Source organism: Pipistrellus hanaki (genome assembly GCF_964339955.1).
Source record: "Pipistrellus hanaki genome assembly, chromosome: 3".
In the NCBI taxonomy this organism is placed as follows: domain Eukaryota; kingdom Metazoa; phylum Chordata; class Mammalia; order Chiroptera; family Vespertilionidae; genus Pipistrellus; species Pipistrellus hanaki.
Genome location: NC_140505.1, coordinates 188,993,042 through 189,007,729, shown reverse-complemented (window position 1 = coordinate 189,007,729; position 14,688 = coordinate 188,993,042). Strand labels below are relative to the sequence as shown.

The window sequence follows — 14,688 nt, the reverse complement described above, 5'->3', positions numbered from 1 at the left end:
GAACTGGAGGCGCAGGAGCAGTTTACAGGCCTCAACGACTGAGACCATCAGTCTGGCACCAGGTGTACAGACCCTTCAAGGAAACCTTTCCCATATCAAGTTCACCTGAGCACTCAAGAGCCAGGGCCCCCAGCCAGGAGCCACCCATGACCTCCACCTTGTGAGGCAGGGCTACTTCCAACCCAGATAAAAAGCTGAGGGACTCTTCCTTGAGGAAAGCCGTGAGTCCAACACTGAATCTCCAGGAAATTTATTCTGGCCTTCTGGACTCACCTGGATCTGGTTAGACCCAGCACAGGGAAGACTGATGACAGCCCGGATCTCAAACTGGTAACGTCTTTACACACAGTATTGCTTGAGCACACATTTATAGGGATTCTCATGTAAGTTGTGGGGAAACCGCATGAGCATGGCTCACCAATTGGTGCTCCCGGAACAGAGGCTGGATTCGGGAATTTGCGCATAGCATCTCGGGAGAGGCTACATGGACAAGGCGATTACGAGGCTGCCCACGGGCTCTTCTGTTTGGGCACTATGCATGGGCACTGGGCCTGTCTCCGTGACAACCTTTAGGAGCTGTCCGAACACAAGTCCGCATCATCTCAGAAAACTGTCGGAAGGACCACTTCATCACCTCCCTATGTCCTATCTGGAACGAAGGCACAAATTCAAGGGCTGCATGAACGAGGTTTCCCTGTGCACTGGCACCCAAAGGATATGACTGCTTTATCATCCCAAGAAGAAAAAGCCAGCTTACTCCAACAGTGGAAAATTGCAAATAAAAAGTTTAATTTCAGAAACTGAGTTCCCCATTTATAAATATACCAAAACATAGTCAATGCAAAGTGAGAATAATAACAGGTACAGTATTTTGAGGAAACAACTTTTCTAAAAGGGCACAGGCAATGAGTGACTTGTTTCACCCAGAATATTTAATTGGTATGAAATAAGAAAAGGGATCCTTTTCTACATGTTGAAGCAAAAACTGAGGACATACTGTTAAAAGAATCTGACAACTGGCATTTCATTCTGATGTCCCTGGGATTCTAAAATACCCGTGATGACTGAGTCTTCCGTATTGTCACGGAACACTGAAGGCTGCTCTCACAACTGTCCTGTAACAGTCTTCTTCCCTGTTAACAGTCACCTCCTCTGAAAAGAATTTTACACGTGATTGACCAATGGGGGGGAGGGGGGGGACTACACACATTTCAAAATAGAGACACTATTTTGAAGTCTATAGTTTCAAAGCAGAGACACTAAGTCAGAAGCTTGGAGGTTCAATCACCAGAACTGCTGTAAACGTGTTGGACAACAGGTAGCAAGGAGCACGTTCTAAAGAGTCAGGATGTCTCCAATGTAACTGACCAGGTGAAACCTCAACACGAACACAACATGGGCAAGTTCTTACCAGCACCATGTGACTGACATTCCATGACACATTTAAGTTTATCTTGTCTTCAAATGCCACATCTCTGTTGTAGTGAACAGCATCTTCCACAATATTCTCTGCACTCCTCACATTATGTTAGAGATGCAGGTAAAAACCACTCAGGATGGCTCCTACTCCATCTATTTCCATATTTTATCTGACAGCCACAAAGGCTGCTTTGTTGCAATTAAAGTAATTTTTAACTAAAATACAGTACCTGATTTGTTGTTCTTACATAACTGGATAAAAAGCCTGTGGAATAAAACTGTTTACATCTTCTGTCTTTCTAGTAAAACAAATAACTAACCCCCAGCTTTTAAAAACAATTACAGTTATGGATTAAAACCTAAACACCATATCTCATAATTGACAAGACAGGCTATTTCTAGTGGCTTCGAAACACACACCGCGGTACCTGGCTTGAAGGACTAGGAGTAAGGCACATAGAGACATTACGGTGAGACTGCAAGAGAAACTCAGTGTGGACCTGAGAGTGCCTGGTCTGATGTCCTCCTTGGCACCGACTGGTGCCAACCAACAGCCCGTGACAAACAGCTGGTGCCTAAAGAGCAACAACATCTGTAGCCTGGTGGCTCCATTGTGATTTCAATACTGAAAATATATTAATGGAAGATTCACTTTCAAAAAGATAAGTTTTTCAAAATGTTCCATCATGAACCTGGACTGGCCAAAGCTACCGTTCTCAGTGGGAGTGCTGAACAGCCTTTCTGAAGGGACAATACTCGGGGGACAACCCAAAAACCTGACGGCCAAGGCTGAGAGTCCTGGCCAGGCAGACTTCTTCAGGTGCCAGTAGGTAAGTGGGTCACAGCTGTGTTCAAGCACCTCCTCCTCCAGGTAAGAAAGCACCATGGCCTCAGGAAGCTTCATCTTTTCTCTTGGGCCTTTCTTTTTTATCTTGGCCATGAGTGACCACAGGCTCTCGTCCCCACTGCAGTCTGTCGATGGGGAGCCTGGAGCACACCCATTGGAGACAGGTATGTCCTCTGAGGTAGAATTCAGCATTTCTAGTTCCCTGATTAAATCCTGCTTGTACTGCTCCGCCTCCTCCTCGGAGAACAGGGAGGCTTTGTAACGAGGGTCCAACAGTGTAGCAAAGATGTACCTGGGGTCGTGGAGGGTGGCGGACAGTCGGCTCACCATGGCTTCCTTCAGAGACTTCAGCATGGTGTCGATGCCCATGGTCTCCTCAAACAGCATCTCAATTTTCCTGTTCAGAATGTGGATCATGGGGATGACCTGGCTGAGGGTGGACATGTGGCTGCTCATCTCCCGACTCGCAGCGTCAAAGGGCTTCAGCGCATGACACACAGACTTCATGACCTCCCACTGGTCGCAACTGATCAGTTCCCTGAAGTTACACTCGATGGACATCTCGTTAATGGCTCTCTTCTGCTCAATGAGCCGCTCGAGCATGTGGAACGACGTGTTCCATTTGGACGGGACATCCTGAATAAGATGGTGGGGCGGCAACTCATACTCCTTCTGCAGCTCTGCCAACTTCTCTTTTGCTGCGTGGGAGCGCAGCACCCGCTCACATATCTTCCGAGCGATGCTCAGTAAGTTCTGCACCATTCTCTGGCTTTTAATGGCCTCGTGGACAATGAGGTTCACCGTGTGACTGAAGCACTGCACGCTGGAGTGCTCCCCTTCATTCAGCGTCTTTCCTATGCTGGGATTGTCAGTCACTGTAATGCCAACCTGAAGGCCAGTGGAGGTCACCCAGGCCTCCCACCAACATTCCAGCTGCTTCTGAATGCTGTTGCCGCTATAGTCGCAGTCAATCTGTGACACGTCTAACAGTGCTGAGCAGTGGTGGTCCTCACAGTGAGGTCGGACTGACGACTCGAAGGAGACCCAGTGAGCAGTGAGTGTCAGGTACTCCCGGGTCTGGTTACTCATCCATATTCCAGACGTGAAGTGGACCACACCACTCTCAGCCTCCTTAAGGTGTGACATAATGATCTGTTTCACATTATCGTACATTCCGGGGATAGCTGTCCTGGAAAAGTAGGAAGGGGAGGGCAAAGAGTACTGAGGTTTCAAGTATTCGAGCAGCCTGTTAAAGCCAACATTATCAACAAAAGAATATGGCTGAAGGTCAAGTGCAATCATTTCGGCTATGAGACTTGTTATCTTTTTGGCAACTGGATGAGAATCATACAACTTCTCACCAGTGTCGTCAAAGGAGGAAGCTCCTGATAGTTTTGCACTCAGGGGCACACTGACGCCCGGAGAAGAGGGCAGCACGGTATTGGGGCCATCGGTCTTCAGCTCGCTCCCGTGGAACCTTTGCAGATGCCTCAGGAGACAGCTGGTGCCCAGGTTAGTGGGCTTCTTGCCCCTGCTTATCGTCCGGCCACAGTGCAAGCACACGACCTTAGTGGGGTCTGCAGAGCAGACAGAAAAGTGATTCCACAGCTTGGAGGTCTTTTTGCTGTGAACGGGAAACAGAACTGGACTGCTTTTGGTGACCACGGATGGAAGGTCAGTTAATCTGGAGGGAGTTTCTGTGGAGGCCGAGGTGTTGTACGGAGGATCGGCCAAACCAGCCTCCAGGAGGCCCTTTTGGTTCCCGACAACGTCTGGGTGGCGCCTATAGAGATGTCTCATCAAACAGCTGGTGCCCACGTCACCCTTCTTTCCTCGACTGATGACGCAGGCGCAGTGTCTGCACACTGCCTTCAGACTGTCCGTGGGGGCGAGGGAAAAGTGATGCCAGACCTCCGACTTCAGTCTCTTCATCACCTTTTGGTTCTGTTGGAAGACAACACCAGATTCCCCCATGTGAGGGCTCGACCCATCACCCTGCTGCTTCTCCGGGGAGGACACCAACGAGGCCTCGCCCACATCATCAGAGGATGACAGCACCGATGCATCTTCCGCTGGCGAATCCCCAGGCTTCAGATACGCTTGCAGTTGCTCAGTCAGCTGGTCAGGGGAGGAGGACGCCGAGGGGAGCTCTTGAACTTCGTTGCCTGGCGATGAGGACACCAAGCTTGGATCTCTCTCAGGAGGCAGGAGGGCGGGCAGCAGTGTTGGGGGCGTGGAGTAGGGTGGGGGCATGGATGCTCCCCTGCTCTTCTCCTGCAGCACGATGGCGCGGTGCGCCCGCCACATGTGCCGGATGAGGCAGCTGGTGCCCAGGTCCTTCCCGTTTTTCCCTCTGCTGAACTCACTCATGCAGTGGATGCACACGGCCTTGGAGCTGTCCAGAGGTGACAGGTAGAAGTGCTTCCAGACCGCGGACCACCTGCGCGATCCAGAGGTGCTCTTTGGAAGTGGCAGGCTCTTTTCCGGCCCGCTCTCTGCAGAGTCGTCATGGGGAGTGGGGAGGGCTTGGGGTGGCTCCACCAGGGCTTCTTCCTGCCTGTACTTCTCAGAGGTGGACACATCAGAGGAGACCTCTTCAGAAGATAGGGCAGATCCAGATTCCTCTGCCACCTGCTCAGAAGACGAGACATTGGAGGCTATTTTCTGGACAAGTTTGATGGGTGACAGTACGGTGCCCAGGTCTCCCAGGGGGATGGGCTGAGGAGGGAACACCAGTGCAGGGGAGGAGAGGGAGGCCAGGGGAGACACACTGCCTTCCTCCTGGATGAGTGCTGTGGGGTGCGCCCTCCTCACGTGCCGCATGAGACAGCTTGTGCTCAGGTCCTTCTCGTTTTTGCCGCGGCTGAACTCTTTCATGCAGTACACACACACTGCCTTTGTGCTGTCCCGAGGAGAGATGAAGAAATGTTTCCAGGCCGGAGACTTCTTCCTGGAGTTCATGCTGCGGCTGGACAGGAGGCTCTGCGTCACAGCTTCCATGGCAACATCGTACAGCGTGCTGCTGTACTGTGAGAACAGGGCCCCGTACTCGTCCTCCTGGTCAGCCGGGAAACACTTCCCCGGGGGCTTACAGCTGTAGCTTGCTGCTCTGATCTCTGCCTGCTCATCACCACTGCCAGCTGCTTTCCTGTCCTCTTGTTCAATCTTAAATGCCACGCTTTCCAGACTGTGATTTGGAATTCCATCATTTTCCTCTTCTATTTTAAAATTTATTCTATCAGACACAAAGTCACCCTCCCCTTTGGGGGGATGGGTTTCCTGGTTCTTCTCCATGACTCACCATAACTATTCTGGCTTTGTCATCTGTTGCTATCTTAGGTTGGTAAGAAAATGATCCAAGTTCTCCATTTGCCCCCAGACATGCATTATCTTCAGTGTTTTCAAAATAATGATATCTTTCAGGATGTTCATGTATATGGCTAATCCTACATTTTACTGGAAAACAGAATATGTAACTCAGGAGCACATCATCTCAGGGTGCAGACCACTGCTTTCCAGGAGTTATATGAAGTACTTCGTGGTGCAGGTGCAAATTCATGCTGTGCAGACCTGCTTGTTGCCTTGGAAACGGGATTGCTGCCATCTTGATGGTCCTGCATTACCTACAAAAGATGAAATCAGGTCAAGCACAACTAATTTACACATTTCAAGCCCTGTAGTGCCAGGGACCTATCAGCCGCAATCTGCATAGAAAAAAAATGCTATAATGGTAAATTAAAATAGAAAAGCTCATTCTTTAACTTTTTAAAAGCCGCTTTTTCAAAATGCTTTAAAACTAGAAAAGAGCCGGGACCGGTTTGGCTCAATGGATAGAGCATCGGCTTAGGGACTGAAAGGTCCCGGGTTCGATTCCGGTCAAGGGCATGTACCTTGGTTGCGGGCATATCCCCAGTAGGGGGTGTGCAAGAGGCAGCTGATTGATGACTCTCTCTCATCGATGTTTCTAACTCTCTATCTCTCTCCCTTCCTCTCTGTATAAAATCAATAAAATATATTAAAAACAAAACAAAACAAAACAAAACAAAAAACTAGAAAAGAAAATGAAAGGCAGGAATTTAAAATCGAACAATCTATTAATGAAGGATTGGGGCAACACAGAAAAAACGCTCCATGTCATACAGAGGCTGGTTTGGGCTAGAGTTGATGCCTTCACCCGCCAGTCGTGTATTGGAGGCACCTGCTGCTCCTATAATCAGCAAAGCTGAACTCTCTGAAATCAATTTCATTCCCCTTTGCTATCAGAAAGGACACATCAATTAGGAGCTAAGAAGCCTGCAGCTAAACTCTGAAACAACCAATTCACAGACTAAACACTGAATGTCATGCAGACAAGGAGGTCCCTGCTTAAAACTCACCCAAGATGTTTAAACCTATGAGTTTATAATACCAAAATAAAATCAAATGGTCACCTTTGGAGGATGATAGAAAAATGATTCATTATTTTGAAAATTGAAGAAGAGACAGGATTACACACTGATCTTCAGTTTGAGATGTGAGCATTGACATTAGATAACCAGATATGGGGAAGGACAGACTTCTCTTGCTGGAAGTCCAGCTCATGAACCAGGCACCCTCAGGGACTGAGCCCAGCATCTCGTTTCACACCTTCTCATGGCAGAGAGCACACAGGCATGTGCTTCACTGCCTGCCAACATCCAAACGAGATGCCCACCTCAGAGCCTCCACACAGAACCACATCACACCCTCATGAAGGAGACTCACCAGAGGTCACACCTGAATATGGTTAAGCTTCTAGAGCAACTACAGACTTGCAGGGAACCAAGGACACAGGAACATATCACACTCACCCGAGGACCATGACCAGCAAAATCTAAAGTGAGGAATATGGGTCCAACCACGGGGCCTCCTCCACAAATCATGCCCGTGGAGGTGAAAGAGATGATAGAGACTTAAGAATTATGTGACCAGGCAACTCTTTACTATGTGGAGGTGCACTCTTCACCCAAGGGACTCTGAAGAAGAGGGTAACTGCCATAAAGTGAGGTCAGCAGTTACTTTTGTCAGGAAGGAGGGAGGGAGATGTGACGGACAGGACACATTGCAGAATTCTGGGGAGCCAGCAAAATCTTTATTTTTTATCCTATCCTGAGGATATGCTATTAATTTGAGAGAGAGGGGAAGGCAGAGAGAGAAACCACACACAAGAGTATTCATCACCCTGGCTGGTGGTTCAGTGGTTACAGCGTTGGCCCATGTACCAAAGGTTACTGGGTTTGATTCCAGCATGTACCTGGATTTCAGATTTGCTCCCTGCCCCCTGGTCAGGGCAAGTTCGAGAGGCAAACAATTGATTTAACTCTCTCACTTCATTGTTTGTTTCCCTCCCACCCTCTACCCTCACCCCCGCTTCCACTCTGAAAAGCAATGGAAAAACTATCCTCTGGTGAAGATTAGTAACAATAACAAAAGAATATTCATGAAGGGCTTTTTAAAAATATATACATATTTTATCGATTTTTTACAGAGAGGGAGAGGGATACAGAGTTAGAAACATTAATCAGCGGCCTCCTGCACACCCCCTACTAGGGATGTGCCCACAACCAAGGTACATGCCCTTGATGGGAATTGAACCTGGGACTCTTCAGTCCACAGGCCGATGCTCTATCCACTGAGCCAAACCGGTTAGGGCCATGAAGGGCTTTTAAACATGGTACTTTATTCATCCTGAGGAGGACACAAGTGACTAAATACAGATTTGAACTGCACGGGTCCACTTAGAAGTGGATTTTTCATCAATAAATACCTGTAGTCGTAGTTCTGATCTGTAGTTGGGAGTCCATGAATACAAAGGGCCACTGTATGTGTTGATCTACACCATTTTATACAGGGAACCTGAGAGCATCCGTGTGTGTGTGTGTGTGTGTGTTCTGGAACAGACTCCCTATGGATACCACGGGCCAACTAAGTTTTGGGGGAATCCAATGTTATCCGTGGATTTTCAACTGCACGGGGTCGTTGCTCCCAACTCCTATATTACTCACAGTCAACTGTGTATATTAAGGACAAAAAGAACTTAAAAACAAAAACACTTAAAACTTTCCTAGTAGTAGTAGAGGTAACATAGTATTATAAGTTAGCAATTTTATGTACATTTTATTTTATTTTATTTTATTTATTTAATTTTATGTACATTTTAGCATAAAACAAGTAATTATGTCAATGGTATGAAGAATCAAGATTTTCAGGATAGAAAAAAAAAAGATTTTCAGGATAGAAAAATGGTACAAATTTTACAAATTCAAGAAATTGTTCTTGCTGGTGTTGGTCAGTGGTTAGAACATCAGCCCTTGTACCAGCCCGTTTGATTCCCCGTCAAGATCATGTACCTCAGTTGCAGGTTTGAACTCTGGTCCCAGTGGGGGCAGATGGGAAAGCAGCAAATCAATGTGTCTCTCTCACATCGATATTTCTCTCTCTCTCTCATTTTCTCTCCTCTCTCCCTTCATTCCTTCCTCCCTTTCAGGCTCTCTAAGAAGCAAAAAAAAAAAAAAAAAAAAAAAAAATCCTCAGGTGAAGATTAACAAAAAAACAAACAAACAAAAAATCAAAGAATTTAAGTAAAACTGATTTTAAATGTGTACTAAAAATATCAGTATGAACTCATGATGTTTAAAATATGTTTCCTAGCCGAAACCTTTTTGGCTCAGTGGATAGAGCGTCGGCCTGCGGACTGAAAGGTCCCGGGTTTGATTCCGGTCAAGAGCATGTACCTTGGTTGCGGGCACATCCCCAGTAGGGGGTGTGCAAGAGGCAGCTGATCGATGTTTCTAACTCTCTATCCCTCTCTCTTCCTCTCTGTAAAAAATCAATAAAATATATTAAAAAAATAAAATAAAATATGTTTCCTAGCTCTGTCCACCAGAGAGGTGCTCACAGCAGGGAGGTGCTCACAGACGAACATGGTGACACATCTGACACAAGGTCCAGAAGGAAGTGCTCCCAGAGGATGCTGGGTGGGAAGGGGATCTCAACTCATCAGAGTTATAATCAAAATCAAAAACACACTTTAACAGATTACAATTTAATGAATAAATCCTTAGCTTGCACTAATATTCAAAGAAGAAAAAGGAAGAATAGCTGAAACCGGTTTGGCTCAGTGGATAGAGCATTGGCCTCCGGACTGAAAGGTCCCGAGTTCGATTCCGGTCAAGGGCATGTACCTTGGTTGCAGGCACATACCCAGTGGGGGGGTGTGCAAGAGGCAGCCGATCGATGATTCTCTCTCATTGATGTTTCTAACTCTCCCTCTCTCTTCCTCTCTGTAAAGAAGAAGAAAGAAATGAGAAAGGAAGAATAAAAACGTGGAGCTGAATATTCCAGCCAATTGCTTCCCCTGAGAAGTGGTCACAGAGGGAGAGCTTTCACCACGTCCCGTCTCAGACACATAACGAGTGAGGAACAGAGGAAACAGCAGCATCAGAAAGCTGGCATCAGCGCAGAGGACGGCCGCTGAGGGCCGTGGGAGCACTCAGCATCCCCACGTGGAGAGGTGCCACCTTTCGGGGCACATACAGGGGCAGCCAGATTCAGAAAGAATGCAAAACATAAATAGGAACAATAGATTCCAATGGTTCAAGCCAACTCCTGAAAGGTAAGAAGTGCCTTAAAAATCCAAGAGCAATTAGAATACTGACAGCTGCTGACTCTGAAACTACTTGTTTTGGGCAAAGAAACTCACAAGGAAACCCAGAGCAGGCAGAGTGAACGAGCGCCTACCCAACATGGGCGGCTCTTGGTCTGTGCCACCTCGGGGCCCATGTCACTCACCCACTCTGGTTCCCCCACCAGGCAATCCTCACACAGAAGAGATCAGACTGCGGGGGCTGCAGCCCAGCGAGTACCACGTCAGGGACCACACTGACCATGATCACTGCTCTTCACGCACCACAGCTCCACTTCCCCATCGGGGTGGTCCCTCTCCGGCAGCCCCGAGGGGCAGGGACCTGAAACAGATACACACAGTCACCCCTTGATGCCCATGGGGGATGGGTGCCAGGACCCACCTCGGGTACCAAAATCCAGCATGCTCACGTCCCTTACATTAAGGGCATAGTACTGCTGACTCCCATCCCCATCCAGCAGTCAAAAATCACATATGACTTCTGACTCTGCCAAGGTAACTATTAGTAGCCTACTATTGCCTGGAAACCTTACCAGTAATAGAAATAGCCCACTCATACAGTCTATCCATGTATTGTACATTGTTTTCTTACAATAGAGAAAATGTTAAGAAAAATTTGAGAAAGTACATTGATAGTATTTACTGGGGAAAAATCCACATATAAGTGAGCCCTCACAGCCCAAAGCCCTGTTGTTGAAGAATCAGCCTGTAAGCTTTAAAGCACCTTACTCCAGCTAATGCGATGCAAACGGTAGCTACAATGCATTGTTTGGGACGGTGACATGTCCAGCCAGGCACCCCGGCATCACAGGCCCAAGTCCAGAGTGTGTCGGCAGGAACGTGTTTTCTCGCCGGTCAGCAGATGTGGAACCCCCAGAGGGCCCACACCCTTCCCTCACAGAGCAAACACTGCAGAGCACCTGCTTTGCATAGCGTTCAGTCAACCCTGATAATTTACTAAAAATCCTTCTCCAAGGTGCTAAGAATATTCTTTGCACAGCTTGAGTTGCATTCGAACCTCCTCATGAGCGTTAAAGAACAGAGTATAACTGAACTAGTGACAAATAGTCAGTCAGTGGGCTAAAAGTCTGAGCTTCCTTCCAATGCAGATGAACTGTCCTTTGAAACTTTGTGAAGCTACGTGGACCATCTCTAACTTGTCCTAGAGCTTTCCCCGAGAAAATGTCCATCATGACAAGCAGACAAAACCTAAGGCTACAGCTGGCACATCCCCATGGACAGCCCAGTGGGAACCTCCGAGCCTCTGCCAAACCCCTAAGCAGATTCCTCTCCCAGACGACTTTGTTTCCTCACCACAATTAATGCGTCACTGGAATCTGGCTCATTCACGGCACTAGAATGAAAGTCCTATAAGTCCTGCCTAGTGCCCTCCTTTTATCTCTGGGACTGAGAAATCATCAAACGTTAGTGTTTCTTTTTTTTTTTTTTTTTTTTTAAATATTTTATTGATTTTGTACAGAGAAGAAGGGAGAGAGATAGAAAGCTAGAAACATCGATGAGAGAGAGTCATCGATCAGTTGCCTCTTGCACACCCCATACTGGGGATATGCCCGAAACCAAGGTACATGCCCTTGACCTGAATCGAACCCGGGTCCCTTCAGTCCCCAAGCCGACGCTCTATCCATTGAGCCAAACCGGTCTCGGCTAGTGTTTCTATAGTACAAGTCACAGGGATGCCCTTGCTTTATTTAGCACACTGGCCTCGTTAAAGTCTAAAGTGGATTATTGAAAACTGTGCACTGGATCTGACCAGCCAACTTCTAAACAAACCACTTCCCCTTTCTACAGGCAGGAGAGCGCATTAAAGAGCAGCTTCTCCCGAAGGCTCGGCGAGGCGGCGCGGCTCCCAGAGGTGCCTATGCCCCCCAGAATGGAAGACGCACAGGGAGCGTGGGGCTCGGCGATGGAGGTGGTGAGGTCACAGAGGAGGAAAGGGGCACATGAACGACTTTGAGCTGATTCAGGCCTAGTAAACAGCAGCGATGGGAAACACATCTGAAACTATGCTTAGCGATTCGGTTTATATATAATAGACGCAAAATTTTGTTATTTATTCCTCACCTGAGGATACTTTTTCCCATTGATTCTTTTAGAGAGACTGAAAGGGAGGGAGAGGGGGAATGAAGTGGAGGGAGGGAGGGAAGGAGGGAGGGAAGGAGGGGGAGGGAGGGGGAGGGAGGGAAGGAGGGGGAGGGAGGGAAGGAGGGGGAGGGAGGGGGAGGGAGGGAGGGAGAGAGAGAGAGAAACATCCATGTGAGAGACTCCTGGATTGGTTGCCTCCCATATGCGCCCTGAGATCTCCCTGACCCCTGATCAGAGCTGGAGATCAAATGGGGAATCAAACCTGGGACCCTTTGGTGCCTGGGCCGGTGCTCTAAACACTGAGCCACACCAGCCAGCGCTGATTCATATTTTTATTAATTAACGTGAATGGTCATACCTAGAAACACACAGGACACGGGAAAGCTTAAGCATGTCCCAGCAATGCCCTCACCGCCTCTGCTTCCTACAGTGGTTGGCAAACTCATCAGTCCACAGAGCCAAATATCATCAGGACGACGATTGAAATTCCTTTTGAGAGCCACAGTTTTTAAACTTAAACTGCTCCTAACGCCACTTCTTCAAAATAGACTCGCCCAGGCCGTGGTATTTTGTGGAAGAGCCACACTCAAGGGGCCAAAGAGCCGCATGTGGCTCGCGAGCCAGGGTTTGCCGACCACGGTCCTAAGCTATATTCAGTCAAGGCCCCTGGTTGCTCTTCCTGGAAATGCCGGTGGAAGTGAAATATCTGCAGAAAAGTCCCCAAAACTAAGTGTGTCCGCGCTGGCGGCACTGACGGGCCGGGTGCCTTCAAAGACCCGGATCACACCTGTCCCCGCGGGCGGAGCCGCCCAGCCGCCGGCCGGGGACAGCCGCGCGCCCTCCGCTCGGTGACTTCCGTCCCTGTGGCCCCGGCGGCCGGACCCGCACAAACGACACTCGCGTCGGCGCTGAGCCGCGCGGGGGCACCGTCCCTGCGGCCCCACGGGCACATCGGCGGGGGCGCCTCCCTCGGTCCGCACCGGCCACCGGCGTCCGCTCCCGCGGGGCGGCGGCCCCACCTCTCACCCCTCAGGGTCCGTCCACACCGCCCGGCCCGGGACCCGCGCCCCGGGCGGCCGTGCGGCCCCGGTCTCCGCGCCGCCGCTGTCAGCGGGGCCGGGCGGGCGGGCGGGGCTGAGGACCGCGGCCCAGCGGCGGCCGGGCGGGGTCCAGGCCCCGAGAGCCGCGTCCCCCGGCCCGCCCGGCCCCGCCCGGCGCACACAGCATCGCCGCGGTGCGGCCCGGCCCGACCCCCGCCCCCGGCCTCGCCCCGACCCCCGACCCCCGCCCCGACCCCGGCCCGGCCCCGACGGCGCCACGACGGCCGTGCGGGGCGCGAGCTCGCGGCTGAGGCGGAGCCGGCTCGGTCCGCGCACTCACCGCGGGCGCAGGGCTGGGCGGCGGGCCCCGCGGTCTGCGGGCCGCGGACGCGCAGGCGGACGCGCTCCCATTCATTGGCCGCGGCTTTGTCTGCCCCGCGGCCCTCCCGCCGCCGCTGCCCGCCACCCGCCCGCCGCGACGCCGCCGGACGCCGCTCCCTCCCAGGGCCCCGCGCGGCGCGGGGCGGGGCCGGGGGCGGGGCCGTGGCGCGCAGGCGCAGTGCGCACGGGGAACCTGCTCCGCGACGCGCTCCTGGTGCGGCTGACAGGAGGGCCCAGGGCGGACTGCGCAGGCGCTCCAGCCCCGTCCCGGTTGGCGGCCGGCCGCGCAGGCGCAGTCCGCAATGTTCCTGGCGGGCCCAGCACGGGCCGGGCAGCTGTGCTCTCGCCGCGGCCCTTTGGCGGGTTCCCGGCTGCCGGCCCGCACCCAGCCGGCGGGCCTTGGGGACGCGACGCCCACCCGCGGGAGACCTGCCCCGCGTGCCCTCCGCCGGTGACGCTGCGCCCGGAGGCCGCTCACCTGTAAAGGCGCTCAGCATCCCGCCTCTGGCACCGGAGCTCCGAGGCCTGGCAGCCACGTGCTGGGGGCACCTGAGCCTTTCCCTCCAAGGCGATCACGTGCTGGGTGCCACGTGCTGGGGGCACCTGAGCCTTTCCATCGACAGCGATCACGTGCTGGGTGCCACGTGCTGGGGGCACCTGAGCCTTTCCATCGACAGCGATCACGTGCTGGGTGCCACGTGCTGGGGGCACCTGAGCCTTTCCGTCTAAAGGCGATCAGGGGCTCCCATGCGCGGCCTTGTTCGCGGGGACTGCGATGGAAAGACCCCCACGCGAGGCTTTGGAGCGGCGGGTTGCTCCTGAGCAGCCCCTCGGGGGGAGCCCCAGGTGCTGGCCGCCAGGACCCCAGCCAGTCCGTCAGTGCGGGTCAGAAGTCGACGTGGGATGTGCCATCCTTGGTGCACGTGTCTGTGGGGCCAGAGACGTTCTCCAGGCGGACCTCGGCTCAGAGACCCGTTTTGGCTCCCTGGTTGGACTACAGCTCACGTTGTATGAAATAGGGTGAACGTGCTCATGTTACACGTCTTGTGATGATTAGAATTCGCTCACTCCCCTCAGCGGGAGGATCGCAGGGAACACATTCGATGTTTCCATAAAACCTCTCCCAGGTTTCATAGACAAGCTGGTGGATTACAGAAAAGATGTTAGTGTGTGTAATCTCTTCTAATCTGCCGTTTTCCCTTAAAACACCTACCTGACCCTAACTGCATTGTCTC

The 14,688-nt window shown here is 51.3% G+C and overlaps 1 protein-coding gene across 2 annotated transcripts; it reads right to left on the bottom strand.

Annotated features, from left to right (window-relative positions):
• Positions 1 to 765: 765 nt before the first annotated feature.
• ZBED4 (zinc finger BED-type containing 4) lies at positions 766 to 13,593 on the bottom strand. Of its 2 annotated transcripts, XM_084877005.1 has the most exons (3): positions 13,413 to 13,593; positions 10,076 to 10,251; positions 766 to 5,889 (listed from the first exon to the last, which is right to left on the bottom strand). In XM_084877005.1, exon 3 carries the CDS (start codon positions 5,558 to 5,560, stop codon positions 2,039 to 2,041), a length of 3,522 nt encoding a protein of 1,173 aa, XP_084733131.1. In that variant the 5' UTR covers positions 5,561 to 5,889; positions 10,076 to 10,251; positions 13,413 to 13,593; the 3' UTR covers positions 766 to 2,038. The 2 variants fall into 2 exon arrangements, with proteins under 2 accessions (XP_084733131.1, XP_084733130.1); XM_084877004.1 differs by lacking the exon at positions 10,076 to 10,251.
• Positions 13,594 to 14,688: the final 1,095 nt, after the last annotated feature.

What these genes read in the sequence shown, in the direction of transcription:
- ZBED4 (XM_084877005.1), bottom strand. Translation starts at nt 5,560, where the DNA reads ATGGAGAAGAACCAGGAAACCCATCCCCCCAAAGGGGAGGGTGACTTT.